This window comes from Condylura cristata, unplaced genomic scaffold (genome assembly GCF_000260355.1).
Source record: "Condylura cristata isolate star-nosed mole 26May11 unplaced genomic scaffold, ConCri1.0 scaffold00004, whole genome shotgun sequence".
Classification (NCBI taxonomy): Eukaryota; Metazoa; Chordata; class Mammalia; order Eulipotyphla; family Talpidae; genus Condylura; species Condylura cristata.
In genome coordinates this window covers 72,394,569-72,418,757 of record NW_004567105.1, presented here as the reverse complement: position 1 = coordinate 72,418,757, position 24,189 = coordinate 72,394,569, and the positions used below count along the sequence as shown (strand labels likewise).

Sequence of the window (24,189 nt, the reverse complement as noted above, 5' to 3'; positions counted from 1 at the left end):
TCTATTTTTCTACTAGTTTTCCCAAAGGCATGTGATCAAAAATTCAGAACAAATTCAAAACACTTCACATTAAGAATCATTTTTAAATGACATTTATATTTAACAGGATTGGAATAAAAAATCTCTGCATGCATTCATTTTTTGACAGACCTATTCCTCTATCAAAGTTGATGAAAGTGACAAAGGGTGATTTGTTCACTTCAAGAGACATTTGGAAGAGTAGTTGAAAGCACAGACTCTAAAGCTAAACTACTTGGATTTTAGTGCAGCGCTGATACTTACTTACATGGAAGCTTGGGCAAAGCATTTGACTTCTTTGTGTTTCATTTTCCCCATCAACTTTAAAAATGGAGTGCCTGCCTTTTGGGTTTCAAATAAGGATTAGATAGCCAAATATAAGCAAAGGAATCCTCGCTGAATAGTGAATGATCAGTAGTAGATGCACCATCAATTTGAACCTGAATGTGAGGCCTAGAACGAGTAACTGGTACTCTAGTCAATGGTCAGACTTAACAACCTAAAATACTTTATCTAAGCTTAAACAATCTTGTGTCCTCAGATCAATTTTAACTCTTTTCACAAACTCTTCAACATTCTGCTTAATTTTTACTAGCAACATAATGAATGCATACAAGAAAACAGAGAGCCAAGTGTCTTTTAAAGGCCAAATATTCAGATCACCAGGTAAAGTATAATCTACATTATTATCTAGGGTAGAACATTTCCTTCTTATGTTTCACAGCCTTAATTAGCTAATACATGGAGACTCAGAGAATCAGTTAATCAGTGATGACTGGTGAAATAAGCAATCAACTTTTCAAGAAAAACAAATACTGGATAGGGATGGGAGATGGGTACAGACTTTGGTATTTGTGCCTCAGGTTGAAGCAAAGGTATAGAGGAAATGAAAGAACTGAACCACCCCAGATTTGGAAAAACATGATCTGTCCCATTCTTGGCATTTCTATAAGGCTTTTTTTTTTTTCTTTTTTACCTTCTCATTAACATCAGTAGCCTTCAAAACCACCTCTTCCATGATTAGTCTGCAGGCCTCTTCAACAAATTTTTCTCCTGCTTTTACATCTGTAGTGGGGCCATTCAGTACAACTCCATTCACGAGAATAGCGTTCTTCTTAGTTGGCAACATCTCTGCCTGATCTGTATTTCCTGGAAGCATACAGATTATGTGTGAGAGGAAATCTTAATAGATTGCACACAAGCACACAGGGAGAGCAATCTCACCCCGAATTCAATAACATACTATTTTTTAATACATTTGAGGCACAGATGTCAGCTCCTGGTGGGGACAAATGGCATGAGAATTCTGGCTTTCATATCTACAGCATGGTAATTAGCATCAGGGAGTGTGACGGTCAACCCATCCAACTCTTTCCTTCCATGCATGTGTACAAAAAGATCTTTGTAAACATCAGCCCATATCTAGTTCTTAAGCACACACACTGTTGTGTAACTTGTGAAGATTGCCATGGTTTTTATGGCGAAACTTTTAAGATTAAGAAGCAATATCAACATGTCACTAATCTTAATTTTGTGCTTGGAAGACCCTTTATATTCTCAATTCTGCTTTCTATACAACCCCTGGCCATTTTTTTACTGATAAAAGAATGAAATCAAGTGGGCAGCATGGTGGCTTGTGAAAAGCCACATTGAATGACTTTCAACTTCTCAAATTTGCCATTTAGGCAGAAGCAGAAGGAAGGGACAGAATGTTTTCAGGACTGTATGACTACTGGTCAGTGGCTAAAAGTTAAAAGCCAATATGGAAATCTGCATCTGGGAAGAAAGGTCACTGCCTACCCAAAATAGGCCTCCACGAAAATAATCCTGGCAACTTAATCCAGATATTCAACCAATTTGTGCCACAAGGTTTGATTCAACAGTACTCTTGTTTTCTGATCCGTATCTCTCTTTGTTTTATGTCAGAGATGCTCAGATAGCCACAAAAATTTACAGTAAATGAGGCACTGTGCCTCATTTGCAAAATCTGCCTTAAATAGGTTCAAGGTCTAGATTTATTTCACATATTTTTAGACTTACTGAACACATTAACAGCATTCATGTTTATCATGCTGTAGAGCCTGTCTTCTCCTCAAAGTTAAATGTTTTGGTAAAAAATTATGGTTTTAGTTCTCTAACTGGCAAACTTAAATAGTTTTTTTAAAAAAAAGAGGAGAACATCTCCTAGCCTTAGAAAGATGGAATCTATATTAAAAGTACCAAAGGCACTATATCTTTTCCTCATACTGAAAACTAAACCACCCAGCTTTACAACAATGCATTTTAGTGCCATCCTTCACTTTCACTTGAAAGGACATATTTAACATGGTTTAGGGCCAAAATGTTGAAGCTTCGGAATTGAGCTTTTAGATGGAAATGCTCCATACCTAAAGGCACTTTTCCTCCCCCCAATTTTTTGGTCCTAAAAATAAATTGAAAAAGAGGGCAATTATTCAGGGAACCCTGGATATGTCAGTGGAAGTGCTATTATTAAGCACTCAGAAGAAGTTAAGTTTTTTTAACCTCATTAGTAGGATTTTGGGTCTTTATTGCCCAGGGAGTAATAGCCACTCTGTACTCCTCTCAGAGTGTCTCTCTCTCCACACACACACACACACACATATCACATGCAACTAAAAAATGTCAAACACCCACTTACACCCAGAATAGCAGTAAAACTGAATTAAAACCATCTTTTTCTTCACAGCAATCAATTAAAGAAATCCCCCGCAACTCATACAATTATCTAGAAAGAAATACTATTAAAAACATACATAATTCTGCATTGATTATACTTCTTTTATTGATAGATGCCTTTCATTTCTATCACTTTTTTCCACTTCTATTTGCACAGTTGGAAAAAATCCTAGAAACTGCACAGCAGGTCAAGCTATGATCTTCTGGTCATGAAACCTAGGCCTTCCCAACTAACTGCTAGAGTTTATAGAGGTTAATAATAAAGTCTCAACTGGAAGAATCTTCTGTGAAGAATAAATACAGAATCTACCTGCTCTTCATCATCCCTTTCAAATACTGAGATTAATATCACCTACTATTTAGAAGGCTGCAATCATTTCCCTACTAACCCCAGCCTCCAGCCTGAATGCTTCTATATGCCATTGAAAAGAAAAATCAACCATGACTCCTCTACTGAAACCATGGAGCAACGCCACATCTCATCAAACTAAAAGCAAAGACCTTATAGAGACCTTTAAGATTCCAAAATAGCTGCTTGCCCCATTACCTCCTGGACCTCAAATCTTATTTCTTTTTGTTACTGTCCTCCAAGCTCATTAAGTTCCCTGCACTTTGTCCACTTCACTGTTCTTCAACTTTGTCCTTAATCACCAATTCCTCAGCAATGCCTTTCTTGGCTACCTACTTAAAACTGCAACCACTTCTATCACCCACCACCCTTTTCTGTTTTATTTGACTCAGAGTTGTGATGGCTGTGATAGCAAATATGTATGTATTCATTTCTTTGTACAAATATCTGTCTCTCCATGAGAGCATGAGCTTAAGTCTGTTGATTTCACTCAGATTTCTGTGGCATGCAGAAAGTACCTGGAAGTGTGTAGGAGTTCCACAAACATTTGCTGCTATTAAAGAAGACCTCCCTGGTTCCTTCAATGCTATTTCCCTTCTGAGAAGTCCCTGTAGGTTACTGGACCTAATTAAGCACAATTCTAGAAGAAGCAGTAGAAATTGAAAGATAAACCTACAGCAGGATCAAGCAGGCAAAGCTGAGTTAATAGTCGCTGGCTTATTAAAAGACACTGTAGCAGAGCAAACCCTAAGTCCTGCTCTTCTCCATTCTTTTTAATGCTGTCATTCTATTTCTATGCTCTTTCTTTTTTGTAGTCATTTAATTTTGGAAATTCAGTCAATCAAGTCTCAATCCAGGAAACCCACTTCCAAATGTGAAAGTCAGTCACTCCCTAAACCACCTGAATTTCTACCAACTCTCCAATGCCATAACTTCCATAACTCTACATATGTCCAATTTTTGTTAAAAGAGATGCCTAGAGCAGTTCTCCCTTTCTTTTTAAAAAAGCTTTATTTATGCATACAGAACTGGGGTACAGGGCAAAGGTGCAAGGGGGGTGAGAGGATTCACCAGAGACAGAGTGGGGAGAACAGGCAGATTGACAAAGTACACTGCTGAGGGGAGCAGGGGGCAAGTCAGGAGAGGTCTGCCACGCCATGTGGGTCACCTCCTGGACTGGGGATCAAACTAGCACTGAAGCATTTGCCACTAGCTTGCAGTGCTTCGTCCTAACCCACTGTACCACCAGGGAGGGCCAAGTTCTCCCTTTCTTTACAAACAATGAAGGTGAAGACCTGGAGTGCCTAGTACACCAGTATAAGAGTCTTGAGGAACAAGACCTGGGGGAAAGGACACTGTTCACATCCCTTTGGAACTTCACAGCTGTTTTAATCCATCTTTGGTGTTTTTGAAACAAAATACTAATGAGAGGATAGCTATAGGCAACCTACAAAATTAAGAATATGGAAAATAAACACATGCTAAGAGATAACAACAATGGAAAGCAGTGGCCATGAACATTCTAGTAATGGCAGCAAATGCAGGGATTTGGGTTCTGAACTTAGCTGTGTGATTTGGTGGAATTATAGAGCCTAGTTAGAGACAATAATATTCACAGCACAGCACACAAATATGTAGTCTAAGGAATAAATACCAAAACTATTCTATAAGTTTAGTCTGTGAAAGATAGACAGCCAAGACAAAGAAATCACAAGAAAGGAGAAGAGAAGAGAAACAAAAGGGAAGGGGAAAGAAAGAATGGAGAAAAAAAATGAAAATCATTTGTTTAGTTTCACTTTGGGGTTAAACTCTCCTCAGTGAAATCCACAGTGAGATGATAATTTTTTGTTTATGTTATCATGAAGTATTATTGGATATTTACCATGTGCAAAGATATGGGGATAGTCACTCCGGGAGACTCAAAGGTGAATTAGGCACACAGATGATGTCCTCAAAATCTAATAAAGAAAATTAAATATGCTTATGAATATTGGCATCTCACCAGAAGATGTAAGTTATGATACCAACACACACTGAAAATCCAGGTAAAGATTTTGCCTGTGAGAAGAAAAAATCCTCCTGAGTTAGATGGTATTCAGGGAAGCCTTTCATTTAGCCATTAAGCAAACATTTATTTAATATCTGTCATGTTCAGAACATTGTGTGAGGCATTGGAGGCTGAATAATGAAGAAAAAGGACAAAATTATATTTATTTGGGGTAAATAGGAGATAGTGGTTCATAAAAAGACAAATAATTAAAACAATCACAGGTTTTAATAAAGGCTCTAAGGAAACTACCTAAATGATTTGATAGGAAAAAGGACAAGTTGCTATTTTAGAGCTGGATCTGGTCAGGGGAAATTATTTCTGAAGAAGAGACATTTGAACTAAGACATGAAATAGGAAAAGGAATCAGATGGTAAAAGATGACGCCAAAAGATGTGGACAGAGAACAGTTCAGAAAGAAGGAATGGGGTAGTAATCACCTCTTAAAGGAGAAAGAGATTAGAGACCCAAGTATGAGCACAAGATGAAGGGAAGGATAAAGTGATTTTTTGGTAAAAACAGACAGGGACTAGGTCAGGTCGGGTATATTATTCTAAAAACAAGAGGCAGTCACTTAAGGGTTTTGAACAGAGGAGTATCGTGACTTGGCCTACATTTATAACTCTGGTACCATTCAGAGGATGACCTGTCAGGGGGCAGAGATGGAAATCAAATTACTTAAGAGGTTACTGTGGAAGTCCAGGCAGTACATAATTTGACCAAATAGACATCAGTAGAGACACAGTAAATAGTTACGCTATGGGAGAAAATATGATAGCAAAGTCGAGAGGATCTGCTGATGAATTGGAAGTTTACTGAATCTAGGCTGACTAGATTCCCTAGCAAAAGAATCTAGGTTGACTCATACTTTTGAGATCTGATTCTCCACAGAAATGATGGAACACTATTCTGACATATAGAACACTGGAAAGGGGCAAGTTAGGTAAATGTGTGGAGGGGTGATGTTGGAGAAGCAAGAATTTTTACTGATTAGTAGGAGTTAGTAACAATAGGGTAGAAACAAAGGTCATGTATAGGACATTCATGTTCAAAAGCAACATGAACTAAGCAGAAATACTTAAATATGTGTCTGTGTACAGGAGACCTCAAGAATATTCTTTAGGTCAAGCAACAGGATCCATATAGCGGGAGAAGTAATTGTTGAGAAAGAGGCGTGGAGACAGACCCAGAGCCCTGAAGAGAGACTGAGAAATCCAGGCACTGCTTAGTAGGCAATAAGAAGCCATTAAGAATTGTTGATGGGAGTACTATAAAAACATGAAGTGGGTTCTGGTGTAGAGTTCAGATTGAAATCAAGATTTGAAGGTAAGAAGACAGGAGAGCAATCAATCATCCAGATTAGGGAGAGGGAAGACATCAGCGAGATAATAGATTTGTACTCATTTAAATCTTTTCTTTACAATATTTCTGCAACCTTGAAGCAAGGAATTCTGTGTTTTTATAACGAACTCTGCAAATGGTTATGGTTAGATTTTTTTTTTTCATTTCTTTTTTACTTTTAATGGAGGCAACATTAATTTACAAGACTATACGATACAAAGCTATAGGATCCTCTCTCTTTAGATGAATGTTACCACAGCACTAAGTCACACACAGTCCTCTACCATATCTGATTGGGCATTCCTCACTTTTTAAAAAAGTACTTTTTTTACAGATGTTTCGACATTGTTCTACCGATATAAGGATCATATGTTTTTATTCTCCAGGAAGTCTATGCTTTAAAATGATCTTTGGATTAAAGGTGACAGAATAAAATAGGAAAAAATAATTATTTTGTACATCCAGGTACCAATTTCTCTCTTGCAAAGCATGAATGAACCCATGACATATTTGGGAATGAATGACATGTTTCTATCATAGAGGGGTTACTTCAATAAATTCCATTGTGACACACATTGGGACACCAGTCAAAGGATTCAGATTCTGCTGAAACACAAAGGCACAATAAATGAGGTGGGTTCATAACACCATTCAATCTCTGAAGGGAAATTATCACACACACACACACACACACACCTGGTAGTGCCCAGCCAATGGCCAATACATGGTAGGTCATAAAACTCTCCTTATTTAGTTGCCAATTCAAAATGTTTTGCTTTCTTTCACTGGGCATCAGGTCAAGGAAGTGGGTAACTTTCTATCATTTTCAAGAGAGTCAGTTTTTCAGAGATAGCTACTGTTTCTCGAGCAAACATAGCTTAATAGACTATGTAACTTGGTACTTTATGTCTTAGCTTGGCATATTGATTGGCAGTTCTTTAAATTATCACCAACCATCTTTTCACTTCTAAAAGTTATGAACTTCCTTGATGGATTGAAAGGATCTGATGCAGTTAGACTCAAATAGAAAACTGGCTTGGCATTTTCATAGTCATTTTCATGAGAACTTGCTTTGGATGATGCACTTAACGTTTGGCTCAGCAGGAGCCACTGTACCAAGGTACGCTATGCTCCCCACTCCCTGGATCTTCCCTCTCCTTCACTAGCCACCACCACCGTAGCGGCTATGCTGCCTGCTGGCATTTATCCTCTTTGCCATTTTGGTACCATTTTGGCTCTTTGTTTTCTTAGTCCTTGTGTTGTTTCTTGTTTATTATATTCGTGAAATATAAGATTTGACTCCTTGCTTTACCACTGATATCTGTTGTTGTTTTCATGAAACTTAAAGCTGAGTCTGTGACCTGTTGAAATCACACCAATGGGAGAATGTTCATTTTCAGTTTGACTGTCTTGGGTATTTTTTCACCTAACCAGCATTCCAAGTGGAACCATCCTTCCCTCCAGAACAGTCCTAGCAGCTCTGCCAATTAAGGGTCCCCACTTTTGCTGGAGACTCCAAGTCCTAAGCATTTCAGATCTTCAGTTGTCTTGGTTCCCTGTTTTCCAAGACCAAATCACTTAGTTCTCCCTGCAATTTTGGGAGTTCTCTGACACCTTTCCAATAACCACACCACCACCACCACCCTTTTAGTGAGCAAGAGTCACTCTGTGTTCTGTGAAATTAGAGAACTATAACTAATATTCTAAATAAACTTCACTTCTGTAGTCATTTCCAGCTAAGAAAAGTTAAAAACAACTAAACACACCTTATTGAAAGAACTTCTAAATCTTCAGAGTTTCCCATCTATTGTTAGTATTTTCCAAAATTTGGAGGTTACCCAGTTAGTTCCAGAAAATAAATATGATGTTTTTGCTCTCTTTTAAATTATTAAGTGCAAGTCTAGATGCTACAGTATTGTTTTAGCAAAAAGAATCTAGCACAATCTGACAAAAAGAAGTATAATGCAAACAACAGTGTAAATCACCTAGCTTTTGTCTCTTCCAGTAGCTTTTCTAGTAGTAATGCATACAGGACACAAAAATATGATTGCACTTACAAAATAACAAGTTAACATTTATTAGATATTTACTATGGATCATGTACTGGGCTAGGCATATTAGATAAATTGCCCCATTTAATCCTCATAAAAATCCTATGATGAAGCCTCCTTATTAATTTCATTTTACATGTAGGGAAACTGAAGCCAGATTTTAGCAAACCACAGGAGAATTGCCTGAATCACACAGGTACTAAATATACTAAGTAGAAGAGGCAAAATTCAAAGCCAGACAGTCTGAGTTGAAATATCATGTTGAAAATTACCACATTCTACCTTTTCACCTCAAAAAGGCAAATAAGATACTGATTCTTGTGTCTCATCAACCACACTAAACTATTTGGGTATATATTTTGTATTCCTAAAGCAATAAGCAATTATCTTGGAAACACGTATAAAATTGCAATGTGCTGCGATTTAATATATAGTTTTAAAACCAATTTGCTCAAGTGTTGACTTCAGGATTTTAAATGGAATACATTTAACCAGCAATTTAAATGAAAATTTAAATAAATGCTATAAATGGGTGCTTCATTTGCATGATCTGTTGATTAACACTGATCTGAGGCTCATCTGTACCCAGGTTGTGCCTCCAAGCCTGGGTCTTTGGAAGATCATCTTCCAGGTGAGTAGAGGGCAATTATCCTCAGTTCCTAAGCACCTCGACATATGTGCTATGACATTCACATGTGGCAATCCTCACATGCTGAAAACTGACCTTTAACAGTTTATTAAAGGTGATTACAAGGAATAAACAGTGGGCCCTCCCTGGTGGTGCAATGAGAAGGATGCAGTACTGCAAGCTAGCTATAGCCACTTCAGTGAGAGTTTGACCCCTGGCCCCGGAGGTGATCCACATGGTGCAGCAGGCCTCTCCTGTCTCACCCTATGATCCCTTCAGCAGTGTACTTTGTCGATTTGCCTATTCTGTTCCCTACTCTGTCTCTGGTGAATCCTCTCACCGTCCCTGCACCTCTGGTCTGTACTCAAGTTCTGAATGCACAAATAAATAAATATTAAAACAAACAAACAAAGAATATACAATGAAGTTGCTTGGAATGGCAGTAAGATATCTCCAAGAAATATCTTTAATATATATGGTATAAACCGCCTCACTTCTCAGGAGGGAGGATTTTGTGACTTGCAAGGCAAGTGCATTGCTGAGTGGGTTATGCAAGTATGGGGAGAGAAATGAATTTTTTGGTGAAGTAGACAACAGTATTGGATGAAGTTGACAAAAGCATTGTCTCCTCATTTTATGCTACACAGAGTCAGCTTCACCTCCACATAATATCAGAGCAAATACTCTAAAAATGGTAACCTATCTGAAAGGCAGTACAGTCACCTAAGCTATTTTACAGAAGACAGACCCTGAAATGACAAATACAGGAGCTGTGGAGAAGGCCCACACATCCCATCACTGCTCAAATGTCAATAAATGAATGAATCACAGAATACCCCAGAACAGACCATAAAGACACTGGCATTGGTTAGTCCACAGTGGACTCACTGTGGCATGAGTTTGTATCAATCTAGAATATGTGTCAAGGTTAGTTTTTGGAGAATTTTGAGTAGGCCTTTGAGTTAAGCATGCACAGATATTTTAGCAAATATCTTTTTTTTTTCAGTTTGAGAGAACTGAGATTTAATGGCACAGAGATCGTTTGATACTCATGTACCATCTTCTTACAGGTCTATCAGATCCTCTAAGGGCTGTACACACTTCACCTCTCACAAACTTTTAGAACTTTAGTTCATAAAAAAGTAGCTGGTACTTGTCTAGCATTTACTATGTGCCAGGTTTTAGATAAGTCCTTTATAAACATTAGCATATGTATCCCATACAACAGTCCTGTGAAGACACAGAGAACTGAAATTCATTCTTATTAAGCAAAAACACAATTTATTAGGCATGTCCAGTTATTTACAACTGCATTAACAAATGATTTCATAACACAGTAACTTAAAACAATAATAATGCATTATTTCTCATGATTCTATGTCATGGCTGGGTAAATCTGGGAAGGCTAAGATAGCTGTACCTCTCTCTCCAGATGTGCTTTTAACATCAAGGAGATTAAACTGCTGCTCTTCACAAAGTGATGGCAGGTGTGAAGATTATGAAGGCAAAAAACTACAAAGTCTGTTGAGGTCTTAAATTGGATATCACACCAAATTGCTCCTACCACCCACAATTGGTTAGAGAAAGTCATAAGGACAACTGAGTCAAAGAGACAGAAAAAAAAATCTCTTTCACTGATGACAGAAGACAGTGTCACAATGTAAAGTGGTATGCATATTACAAAAGAAGGAATCTGAAGGCATCATTACAATCTATCAAAATTTACCCTCTGGCCACAAATGATCATATTCCTCCCATCCACAAAATAAGCTCATTTCCATCTAAGACCTCCTAAAATCTTATTCCATTATAGACACAGACTTGAGTCAGGATCTCATGATTAGTATCTGCCGTATGACAGACAAAACTATTCAGAGGCAACTGCTCTTAGTCCAGGTACCTATAAACTAAACCACAAGTTAAGTGATACCACATATACCATGTGAAACATACAATAGTGAGGCGAGACACTCCTAGGAAAGAAAAGGGAGTACAGAGCAGTCACTGGTCCATAGCAGTTCTGAAATCTAATCAGGCACCTATTTGTTCATATTAAATGTGGTCTGATCCTGCCATCTGGGGGGGGGGAGTAGAGGGAGGGGGTAACAAGCACACTGTTCTTTGTGGTTCCTGGCACTGCACTCTGGCAGAAATGAAGCAGTGGCCCATCTTTCTAACAGACTTTGTGTTCAGATATAGTGGTAAGGATTTGCAACATGTTAGTAGTTCACAGCTACTTTATTCTTTTCCTTATCTGGATGTCTGGCTCTTGATCCCCTAGCTATACAGAGGAACAGCTCATTTCTCTAGTAACTTTCACAGTTACATGTTGGCAATTGTACATATCTGCATTCCCAGATTCCACTACAAGCTCCAGAGGGTAAATTCTTGTTATTACTTCAGGAGGTGGTTAGAGATTTTTTTTTCTGATTTCAAGCTTCCTCAACCTATTCCACAATTGTGTAGGCTTAATTCTACAATAAATACTTATTCCATAATACTCCTTATATACAACATGCTATTGTATCCTATCTTCACCAGAGCCATAGAATTTATATATATATATATATATATATCCTCATCTTACAGATAAGGACATTGAGGCTCAGAGAAGTTAGGTGACTTTCCCTAACTACAGTCAAAAGGTATCCCAGTTCAGAATTATTGGAGAATTCCTGAAGCAATTCATGTAACTCCCATTCTCCACCTATTTGGAGAAAAAAAGAGATGGGAACAGTTTGTGCTGGTAAACTGGTTTTTAAAGCAATAAAGACCCTGATTGATAGCATTTGCCTATTTCTACAGTAGAAAGATAAGATAACCCTTGCAGTGAATTCCAAAGTACTACCAGTTTAAATTTTGCTTTACTGTAGCTAAGGATATTTAACACTCTTATGAACTGGTATGGGATCATTTTAGCAAACCACAGGATACAGGAGTAGGAAAATAAAAGTTCTACAATGATAAAATATAATAATAGTGTACAAAAATAGAATAACATGGTTCCTTGGGTGTCTATTCAAAAGTTATCTCTTTATTGGCAGCAAACTTTCTTCCCACTTTCATGCAAGTGTGACATTCTTAAGAATACTCATACCTCAGCATCTCTTAACCAATAACTGATAGAAATTAATGTGTAAGCATTCATGCCTCTTGTCCTTCTTATGGTATAATTCTGAGGTGTGTATTGCTCACTAATATTTTGAGTTACACTATAAATTTAGGCTTTAATTTCCCAGAGTTATACCTTGCATCATATGTATTAACTGTACTTGGGACAAACTTCTAAAGTAATGATGTATGCTGTCATTCTTGACTCAAGATCTCCTTCTGGAAAACCCCCAATTAAAACAAGCAGCTACCATATTTTAAACACTTGTGGACCAACACTGCAGTAGGCATTTACATTTTATGTTTTTGTACAAATCTTCATAATATCCTATGAAGCAAGTATCCTATGAATGGCCAATTCTACAAACGGTGAAATGAGGATCAGAGAGGCTAATTAACTTTGTGCAGGTCACATATCTGGTATAGTAAACAAGAGAGCTGATATTCAACATATTGATATTCATCAATAGAGCTGATTAATTGCAACATCTTGTCTCTTTCCACTAAACCATGCAGCCTCGCTCACTGGGGAAGATGGACTAACACACATGAAACAATAAAAGAACAATTAACCGCTAAGTTGACATATTGTATTGAACACTTCTGGGCAAAACTGTCATTACACTTATGTTCCACAATTACTTTTAAAATTCTCTTTTGTTGCACCATCAATTTGAAAAATAAGGCTACCAACAAATATTAGGAAATTCAATTTTTCATAGATTTTCTTTCTCCTCCATCACTGCTTCATACAAATTAGGCACTGAAATAAAACTGAGCTGATGGCAAAACAGAATATACCAAGACAAAAATGTTTATGAAGGAAATATGTTCCTTTGGTGTATTTTCAGGCATACACAGCATCTGAAAGAACAGATAAGAAATGCTGTAAAATACCAACTAAGTCTCTATTGATTCTATAAGTCGATACAAAGTTTTAGGAGATCAAATAACATGGCATTCAGAGTACTGAGTTGGGAATAGTCTTGTCAGCTAAAAAAACTCAAACAAAAGTCTTAGCAATACATTTATTAGGCAAAAATTGGAGTGTGAAAATTTAAAATTTGTCACTGTTGCAAGTAAATCACAAAAAAAATATTTTAATGTTTAACCATGGTTTGCTGACATCAAGTAATTTAGATAGCTGCTTTGCAATATTTCCCACTAAAGCTCTTGAATACTGAAATTCATAACACTGAACCAAGAAATCTCAGATGCTGGTGGAAAAACAAATCCAAAACCTAACTCCAATTTAATCAGTATTTTTGCAGAGTTGATTTCTTCCTCTTAATTATATTCTCTGTTAATATGCACAGAAAGAATATTCTGAAATTTGGGATTGGGGTGGTTGCACTGATTGTGGCACTATATAGCTCTGTGACCACAAGTAATACTTTAACCTCTCTGGTTAAAAGATGCTCTACAACAGTTTTGCCACTGTGCCAGTAATTCCATGGCTAACATTTTTCCATTAAATGCTCAGCTATGTAGTTAGCATAAATAACATTCCAGCATTTCTAAAAGTGATCTTCACCAATGCTATCCAGATGTGTGGATTCCTAAAATATTTCAGGATCTTCATGGTGGTGACTCAGGGGAGGAATGACAGAGATGAACAGGTGGTCTGGAATTCCATGAAGCCTACTTCAGGCTGAGCAAAGCTACTTTCTAAGAAGCCTTTCTATATGATTCCATTTATTTAAAAAGCTTGTAAGTATGAATGAATAAAGGCGCATTTGAAAGGGATGAATTAGTAATGACGGTCTATTGGAGTTTGGCAGAGGGTTATTAGAACTTTGGTGATGGGCATGAAGCCATACTCCCAAATCTTACACAGTACTGCAAACCAAAATTATTTTTAAAATATAACTTTGAAAAGAAAAAAAATCACAATATGGCTATTGACATTTGATATCCATTGTTTTTCCCCTTTAACAAATAAAGAACTTATCTACTAAGTCTCACCCTGGGACATTTCAGCAGACCAAAGACCCAGCTTTGCCCATATGTATTTATCCTTGCATCTACACTCCCCAAAACAGCGTGACTGTCAGATACAGGGGCAGAAACAGCCAATTTCACTTACTTCAGGTTATGTGTGGTACCATTACCTTAATCACACTTGGGGATATGGAGAAAATACAGTATCTTTATTCAAGTCTCTAATCTCGTCTAGCCCAAGTTCCCCTTGCAAAGAGGTAAAGTTATTTTCTTTAGTCCAACCTGTTTGAAATGTTATCAGACATAATATGCTAAGTTTTATTACGTAAAGCTTTGCTTTCTCATATCTCCACTCCCCCTGCTCCTAGTAGTTTTCTTAATGGCGTCTAGGTACATGGAGAGAAAAGCACGTGCTACTTACTCAGCTGCAGGAGGAAAGGAAAGTGTGTGAACCTGGCACCAATGTAGAGTCTTCTGGCACATTTGTCTCTGGGCAATTTCTCTTGTCTCAAGACAAGGCATACCTGTGGCTTCTTCTCTCTCATCTTGGACAGATACAGGAAGTGTTCCTGGCTGAGGAGACCTTGTCTTGCCCCTTAGTGATAGGACAGACCCCTCTGGGCCTAAGCCACACCTTTCACCAGCTCCCTAGTGGGGCAGGTCCCTCTCGGAGTTTCTGCCCTCATCCCCATCAGAGAGGGCCCTTCCCTCTGGAGAACAAGTGTACCTGACCTAGCTACCCCCATCTGAGGTAACAGGCTCTTTCTGAATCACCTCTGCCCCCTGGAAAAGCCAATCCAGAATTTGTCTTTCCTCCCAACTGTAGTAAGCCAGCACTTGTGATTTGGTAAGAACATAGGGTATTCTATCCTCAGAGAAGTTGGTAAAGATTTCTGTCGTGTCTTCAGTGTCTCTATAAACCACCATCCAGCATCAAACCACCCTTTAGTGTATTCCCAAGTAATGAAGAAACTTGGTCCCACCTTTCAGCACTTGTCTTTCTTACTTCTACCTCTTTTCCTCCCCCTATTATCACCTCATGTTGTAAGTAGAGATTTTTTTCAATTGATATTTCCTACACTGAATATTCCCATTTGTTTTGCTGTAGCTCCTAGAAAACATCAGAGGTGCACAATAGTATCTACTATTTACATGGACAAAATTCCATGATTTCTAGGTCTTCTGGGTTATATTAAGGGGAAATAAAAGAATTTAGAAAGACCTAGCACTAGGCAATTGCCTGGCTCATAAAGCTATGAACACTCTTGGAGCTTAATTAGTATCCAGAGAGGCACAGCTGGAGTGACTGTACAGCATTGGTGCCCTTTCTCCTCACTCTGTCCCACCTGTCGCTCAGAGAACACAGCTATGGTCCTCTGTGGTCTGCCTGTGTCTTTTTACATGGGTCCCGTTGAACTAGAAGGGATTCTTTTAAGTGATGTGTCCCAGAAGGAGAAGGAGAAATAACTGATAGTTACTGGAATCCAGAGGAACCAAACAAAGGGATCAGACAAAGACAAAGATTGTAAGATTGACCCCTGAAAGCAGACAAGAGATCTGAGGCTTTCAGGAGGGGTGGGGGAGAGGGAGGGAAGAGCAGGAGAGTAGAAAACAAGGGGGGCGGAAGGCATAGTGGACTAGGGTGCTTTGTGGTGGGGAACCATGGTGACCACACCCAAGGGGAGAATTCCTCTATTGTGGAAAAGTTTTTAAAAGGATGTTTTTTAAAAAATAAAAATATATTTTAAAACAGGAAGGAAATTTGGACAAAACTGCATTTTTTTTAATTAGAAAATAAAGTAAGCCCATCTGCTTTGGCCTGGGAGGAATGTAACAGATCAAGTTACTCTGAAAGGACTGTTAAGAGAGTGTCCCAGGAAACAGGGCTTTTTGCCCTCAGGAGGCCAAACTGAAGCAGCCCAAGTGTGCCTGCTTAAGTGGGGAGTGCAGGTCTGGGCGCTGGCTGGCTGCTCCTTCCAGCTCTTTCATGCCATCTTTACCACCCAGAAGTTAGTGGAAAGAAATGTTGCTGTCACTTCAGTGAGCATCTGCCAAAGTCCTCTCCAGGGTGGTAAGGAACCCTGCAGAGGCCAGCAGAAAGGGCTTGGCCGGGTCACTCAGGGATAAGTTACTATCCTGTCCCAGGAGAAGGTAACATGGAGCAGGATTAGACATTAGGAGTGTGGGTTCTGGAAAGAGCACTTGGGGGTGACACCAGTCACCGTCCCAAAGTTTGCTTTTCTAACATAACGGGAAGCTAGACAATAGCTGTACCTTTCCCGTGGAGTCATTAGTGAGGGTTAGATGAGACAGTACAAGTTCAATATAACACAGTGTTAAGTAAGTGTTAGCAGTTTTTATGCTAAATGAAGGATCAGCCACTGGATGATGAGTTTTGCCTGAAGTTCATTTGAATGATGACAAAAAGATGTAAACAAAAGGTTTTTTTAAAAGGGGGCAAAGTAAAAATAAAATGGACAGAAATTTTGTTCTTGAATGGCATGGTTTCAATTTTATTGACATGTACCAGATATATAAAGAAGTCAGCTTTTGACAACTTTTTGCCTCTTCCCATTAAGACTTGATATTTTCTTCTATTTAAAAAGTGTTTCTACAAGAATGAAAGTTTAATAGCATAACAATAATGGCACTGCAAGCCTAATTATGTGGAAGGCTTTGTTATTCTTATCAAGTCATATGGGAAAATATTACCCAAGTCCACAGTATTCTTTATTCGTAATGGAATTAAAATTTGAACCTGATGTAATTAACTACCTGGACTGCTCTTGGATGTCCTATGTCAAGATCACAGTCCTTTATCTGCAACAGGCTTCTCTATGACATTCTTCCATAATGCACAGGTCTGTAACTGAACCTCAACAAGTTCAGCACAGGCTCATCAAATGTCAGCTTGCACCATCTTGCCACACACATTTAGAAATCTATGATGTCTGGCGGCTATATGTCCTGTACTCTTTTGAGATGTCACAGCAAACATTCAGTACAATTAGGTGTGATTAGGCACATCATCACCTTAATACCTGCTCAAGGATAACCAGACAAAAGCAGCCTAAAGGACCCCCATGTCCTCTGGAATTTAGACTTAAACTTCAGATTGCATTTACTCATATCTGGCAGCTGCTGAAGTCATCACAAGCTTCAGATATGCCTGGTTACTGGGACACATGTTTTGTTTAAAAGGAATGGATAATTTTTGCTTTTGAGTTTCTAATATGTGGAAAGGATATGTAACTTTAATTAAGGTTAAAAGCAAACAGTGCAGGGGAAAGGCAGTCCCTGACAAAATGCTCATACTTACCTCTCATCTAGAAGCCTGCTCTAATGCGAGGCTTTTTTTAATCAACAATAATTAATTGTTGCTTCTCAAATAGCCAAATGTCTTAAATAATGCTCTGCGCTGACCCTAGAAACACACAAGTAATGGGTCTGCAAAAAGCTTCAGCAGTTTAAAGTGCCAATTTTTCATGCCATAAACGGAAACAATAACTATGCAACTTAAATATATACATACATACATACATACATACACGTATGTATATATATATATATATGTGTGTGTGTATGCATGTATGTATTTTTAAGAACATCCTGAGCATAAACTGGGAATTATCCTTGGGATTAAAAAAGGAACCAATACAATGCTTCTTGTAGCAGGATCTTCTCTCCTTGCCAAAGACTGTGCAAAATCCCCCACTCTGAAAAGAGGTGTCCCCCAGGGAGAAAGAACCAGGGTACCTGCAGCACCTGTGGCTCCCAAATCCCAGGGGAGTTTCAACTTAATGAAGCTTCATTAAGCGTGGCTCAGCACAATCCGGAAGAGTTACTGATACAAAGTGGAGGTATTCCTGGAGGAGCACTCCTGCTGAAGATCAACAACTCACTAGTTAGTGAAAATGTTTAGCAATAACACGACCTTTCAGGCAGGGGCCCCTAACCAGGAATACAGGGTTAAGCTGTCTGAGACTGGTGACTTTCCATGGAGAAAGGGCTCCAACTATTTCCTAACACGTTCGAACCAATGCCACAGTTCCCTCGCCAAAGCTGGTAACTGGTGTCTTAGAACAGAGCTTAAAGACACCTCACCGGTCTGTTTGGGGAATTTAGCATAATGCCTTCTCTAAAAGGCTGAAGTCCGAGGGTCCCGCACTCCCAAGCTCTGCTGGGAAGAACACTAGGACATCACTCGTTCTGTAAGATCAAAGCAGCCTTTTTAAAGCCCGGTTGTAGAGTGACAAGAAGCTGAGCAGGCGGAGGTGATGCTGTACTTGTTCAAAAGTAGAAACAAAATCGGCTTCCGTTCAGGGAAGGTAGTTGCCCTCTGCCCAAGGCTGCGGTAGCAGCGCTCCAAGCCCAAACTCGCATTTTATTTATCAAACCCACACAAGTATCAAGGATGTTCCAGGCGCGGTTTGTCTAAGCTTTATAAAAGTTAACGTGCTCGATTCTATAAATAAAAAATGTATCAATAACCTCAAAGGTGCGGGAAAAGACACAGAAACCCACGAAGAAGATGGGGACTCCTACCCACCCCGGTGGCCTTAAGAGGAAACAGCCTTCCTCCTCGCCTCTAAGTCAACCAGCACCACCAGGGAGATCAAAACCCGCGTGAGGAGCCGCAGCTAGGGGCTTAAAAAGCAAGCGCCCGGGGGCCAGTCGTTACCGTCCACCGGACACTCGCGGTCCGGGTCGCTGCTCATCGCTGCTCCCCCACTCCCGGCTGCCCCCAGCGCGGCTCCCGCAGTGTAGGCGGCGGCTGCGGTTACTGAGGCGGTGCGTCCCTGGGGACCCGGCAGGTGCACCGGGCAGCCGCCGGCGCAGCCGCTGCAAGGGAGGGACCAGCGCCGGGCGCTCCTTCCACTCTGGCGTCCCGGGCTTCTAATGCCAACCTCGGGCAGCTCGCGGAGGCTCTCTAGTAGTACGTGACTGGCTGCTAAATGCATGCCTCGCACTTGACCCCAGGCCAGGGTCCCTCCGCCTTTGTCAGGAAGGGTGGAGAACACTGTAGGAGGTAAGTAATTCGCATGGGTAGCAACAGGAAGAGAATATGCCCCGCTACTTTCCCGGAGACTGGGGAAGGGAGTTGAAGCTTGGCCTTTAACCTTCGCAGTGCCCTGCTCTTTGAGTAGCCAACTGGTAAGTTTGATCTGGCAGAGAAGTCCTAAGGTAAACGGGATGTCTGCTGCAGGCTCGAGGCAGCTGGTGCCATGAAGTGGATCCACTACCCATTCATCTAGTACTGCCTTGACGTTTCAGAGTTCTACAAAGGTCTCCCCTTTCCAATCTATTTCAGCCTCTACAAAAAAAAAAAAAAAGAAAGAAAGAAAGAAAGAAAAAAAAAAGCTTCTGCAAAATTCCAAATTTGGAAAAGGAAAATGAGGTAGCAATGAGCAAAGGAGGTGATGAAGCAGAAAGCCCCAATATCCGCCTCATCTTAAAATTCACATTTTAAGGCTGTATTTCTTCACAAGCCCATGGAAGTTGGGTTTCAGCCATATTCCTATTGTAAATTTAAATTTAATCAGCGACTGCTGCTTTTTTGTCATTCCTCCAGCAAGCTTTATATTTAAAGTTAAATTCCCTGGGGAGCTTTTAAATCGGGCTGTTGATATGATAGGAGCAATCAGTTAATGCCATTTCAAAGCACATTTGTGACAACTGCATTACCAAGCTGCATTTGTAATCCAGATCCTTCAACAGGCTAAAAAAAATAAAATCCTGGTTTACTTTTGCACAGACTCTAGTATCATTTCTTAGCAGGTGAATTATTTCCTCAGGCTAACATAATTAAATAGTGAAGACAGTGTGGGCCTCTTCCCACGAAAGAAGAATTGACTATTTCTAATATACCTGTGACTAGAGTTATTAAAAATATTAACATCAAGACCCTGCAGTTAATTTGTATGAATTTTCTCAGACTCCCTTTCCCTGTGTGCTCCTCTGGGTACAGTTGTCACCAGATAAAGGAGATCCTGTGGTGAAAGCACAAATAAGAACTTTAGGAGTTAACATGTGGTCGCTCTATTAAAAACACTGAATGAAGTATATATACACACTAGCATTTTTTTTTTTAGTATTTATTATAAGCAAACCCTCTTGATTTCATTTCAGAACATAGACCCATGTCAAATGCTGTGTGAGACAAACCAGAGGGAGCTGGTTTGTGTCTGTGTGTGAAACAAACCAGAGGCAGCTAGGATCAAGGGAATTGCAGAAATGTCAATGTACGACCCAGGAGCCCCAGAGACTCTGCCACTCAAAATTTCTTAGATTGCAAACCAGAAACTTCTCTGTGAGCTCACCTTTTACTGGCTTATCTCAACTACCATATTTATTCCTACAGCAAAGGCATTGCATTATTATTCTTTTTTTTTTTAAGATTTTTTTATTATTATTCATGCAACCAGAACTAGGGTACAGGACAGAAGAGCAGGGGCAGTGAGAGGCTTCACCAGAGGCAGAATAGGAGCCGAACAGGCAGATCTACAAAGTACACTGCTGAGGGGAACAGCGGGGGGGTCAGGAGAGGTCTACCGTGCCATGTGGGTCACCTCCAGGGCCCGGGATCGAATTCACACTGAAGCGGCTGTGGCTAGCTTGCAGTGCTGTGCTCTAACCCACTGTGCCACTAGGGAGGGCCCTACTTGTTTTTATTCTTGATTTTTTTTAGAGAACTTGAGAATCTGTTGTAAAGAATTGGATTCATCAATTCCTAAATTCATTCAACATTTGTCAAGCATCTACTATATTATGTATACTTTTCATTTCATCTCAAAACAAGTTACACTATGAATGCTTCAAAGATTAGGTGTACACCTGCAAAGAAACGTGGCTCACATGTGCCATGCACTTGGCCACTGAAACAGTTTATTCAAAGTTGAAAGATGACATTTGCTGGACAAGAATTGAAAAAAAAATGACCCTGAGCATCTATTTCAGTGAGCAAATCTCCACCAGTCCCAACTCTCAAGGAGCCCCACAACTGTACTAGTCTATGAGAATCTAGCAGAGTGCTCAACTCAAGCAGCAAGATGTAATAAAGACAAAGTGTCTCTGTGATCCGCCACTGTATCTAAATGCTCACCCATCTGATAATTGGTCAATCCAATACTGTCCAAAGACTCGGTGAATAGTTTATACAACATACCCAAGACTCCAGGTCTGTAAACAATGGGACCAATAATACACCAATACCAATAATGGTGTAATAATACACCATATAGGGTGTTTGCATTATAAACACATTGTACTGGTGAAAAAACCTTTTCAGTTGCTAGTAGCAGATACTCAAAAAAGCAGTGATAGAAACAAATTAGGGTTCCTTCCCCCTTCTTTAATCTTAATTTTGAAGGTAGATGGCTTACAGTAGTTGCAACTGCATAATTTGAGCAGTGATCTATGGAGACATATAATGTTCTGTTTTAGCACCCTGAGTCAAATATAACAGAGAATTTCTATGTAATTGAAGGGGGGTGAGCTATAGGGAAGAAGAGAATGAACTGATGAGTGAAGGAGTTAAAAAAAAAAAATGTGGGGCCCTCCCTGGTGGCCCAGTAGGTTAAAGCACATCACTAAGAAACTTAAGCCACTTCTTCATGAGTTAGATCCCCGCCTGCCCGGGAGGAGATCCACATGGCGAGGCAGATCTCTTCTGACCCACCCGCTGCTCCCCTCAGCAGTGTACTTTGTCAGTCTGCCTGTTCTGCTCCCTACTCTGTCTCTGGTGAATCCTTTCACCCTCCCCATCTCTGGCCTGTACCCCAGTTCTGTATGAATAAAAAAATCTTTATTTAAAAAAAAGTGTATTCTCCACACATGAACACATGAACTGAATGTGAACTTTCTCAATTAAGAAAAAACTGGCAACTATAGAAATTTTGAAAACATCATGCAGACCAAAGGAAGTCCCTCTGGGGCTAGGACTTGCTAGCTCTTTTGCTAGCCTGTTTATATACTCAGGCCAATGATTCTAGAAATCTCTTCTGCAGCAAGAGCAAGTGTTTTTAATAAAAATACAGGCACCTTGATAAATTAATGTTTATTATTAATGCCATATTAATGGTTCGGTCTTGGCTGAAGAAAGTAGTCACCCTCTAGGTCACTGCTTACCTGAGGCTCCAGGACATCCCTATGCCTCCCGGGCCTCATACTATATTAACTACCAGTTGCTCAGAAAAAGCCAAGCAAGTGAGCTTCATTGGCATTGCACCCAGGAGGCTTGACCCCGGGCTTCTCTGTTTCAATACCTTCCTTGGCATAGCACTGCTAGGAGGAATCTGATTTCACCTCCAATCATTTTTTCCATTACTTTTATTTAAGAAAATAAATAATCATCCCTTCTGCTGAGTAGGGAGTACCTGAGCTGTAATTGTAGAACCCAACTGGAAGAAAATATTTGGTTGCTTTCTATTTACACCTCGGACATTTCTTCCAACATTAAATCCCACTGAGAAGGGCCTCTTCTATCTCTTCCTCAGATCACTTCTAATTCTCTGTCTTCTCACCTTCTACCACACATTTGCACCTTGCATTTCAAGTTGAGATGCCAAGTAAGTGGTCAATACCTCCTTTTCCTTGATTTTTTTTTTATCGAGTTACTCATGCAATGTTCATAAATGTAGCAGACCTTACTCAACACTCAGAAAAGGACAGGCTTCTCTGCTCTGGACATGTTCCAGTACAGATCCTTAAACTCTCCTCCTCGACACCTTGAGAGTTTATGAAATGTCTTTTCTAAGCTAAGACATTTCATCCAAAAGCACTTCATTACAATTTACAGCTAGTTTTATGACCTCTCTGGATCTCACTCAATATCCTCATCTTTAATGTTTTTTTATAAAACCCTCTGCAGCCAAGTGAATATTAAGTGAGACAGTAGCTATGATGCACACAACAGTGGACCTTCATTAAGCACTAACTAGCATTTTTCTTAAAAGGAATATGGATGTCTGCTATTAAAATAGCATTGACCTTCAGCCTACAACATGAACAGGGTACAATTTATGGCAGCTTTTCTTCAGGAAATTCTGGGGAAAGTGGGTAGCTGCCCAAAGATGCCTCTATTTCCCTACACACTCCCTGCTTTTTATGATAATGGCCTGCAGTAGAGAAACCCATCTCAACCCACCAGAGATTTTGAGAAGTTTTCTATAAACCATGTGCTCACAAACTGTTTGTAGTAGTGCCTCCCTGTGTGGCACAAGAGGTTAAGCCTCAGCACTATGAAGCCGTCTACAGCCACTGCAGCATGAGTCTGATCCTCCAACCAGGGAGCTGGCCCACATGGCACAACACACCTCTCCTGTCTTGTCAGCTGCTCCCCTCAGCAGAGTTTTTCAGCAGATACACCTGCTCTGCTCTCTCTGTCTGAATCCTTTCATCCCCTGCACCTCTGGTCTATACCTCAGTTCTTGTATGCATGAATAAATAAAAATAAATATATTTTTTAAATCTTTGTAGTAGACTACACTTAGCTTCCTGTCACTGCTATAGCAAATTGATACAATCCTGGTAGCTTACAATATAATGTATATATTCTCTTATATATGTTTGGGAGGCCAGAGGTCTGAAATCAGTTTCATTGGACCAAGGCAAGTTGTCAATCGGGCCATGCTCCTTCTCCCTTTGGGATCTCCAGAGAAGTAGTTTCCTTTTCCTTGATCCAAAGGTCATTGATCTATATTCAAAGAACAGCCTAGCATTGGTGCAGTCCTCAGATCACCATTTTCTTCTGTGTCTATAGTCAAAGATCTTTCTCTCTCAGAACACTGCGATTACATTTTTCCTACCTCAATAACCCATGATAATCTCCCCTTCTTGAGATCTTCCACTTAATTATATCCACAAAGTCCCATTTTCTCACAAGATGGTTGACTCGAAGGAGTAACTTTTGGACTTGTTAAGAAGTCCTTCAGTTCTTTCTATTAGTCAAGCCTGTGACAGTCTGTGTTTTTATGCTATCCTTTGTGGTTCTTCTAAACCCTGGTCA

General features: G+C 39.6%; 1 protein-coding gene across 4 annotated transcripts in view; it reads right to left on the bottom strand.

The window, feature by feature from the left end:
• Window positions 1-24,189, bottom strand: part of GADL1 (glutamate decarboxylase-like 1) — a 573,172-nt gene that overhangs the window by 127,105 nt on the left and 421,878 nt on the right. For 3 of the 4 annotated variants that reach the window (XM_012720584.1, XM_012720585.1, XM_012720586.1), the window contains one exon: window positions 995-1,167. In XM_012720584.1, the coding sequence (XP_012576038.1) occupies window positions 995-1,167 (173 nt within the window). Of the gene's footprint in view, window positions 1-994; window positions 1,168-18,864; window positions 19,094-24,189 lie in introns of those variants that run through there. The other variant, XM_004676644.2, reaches the window with a different exon arrangement.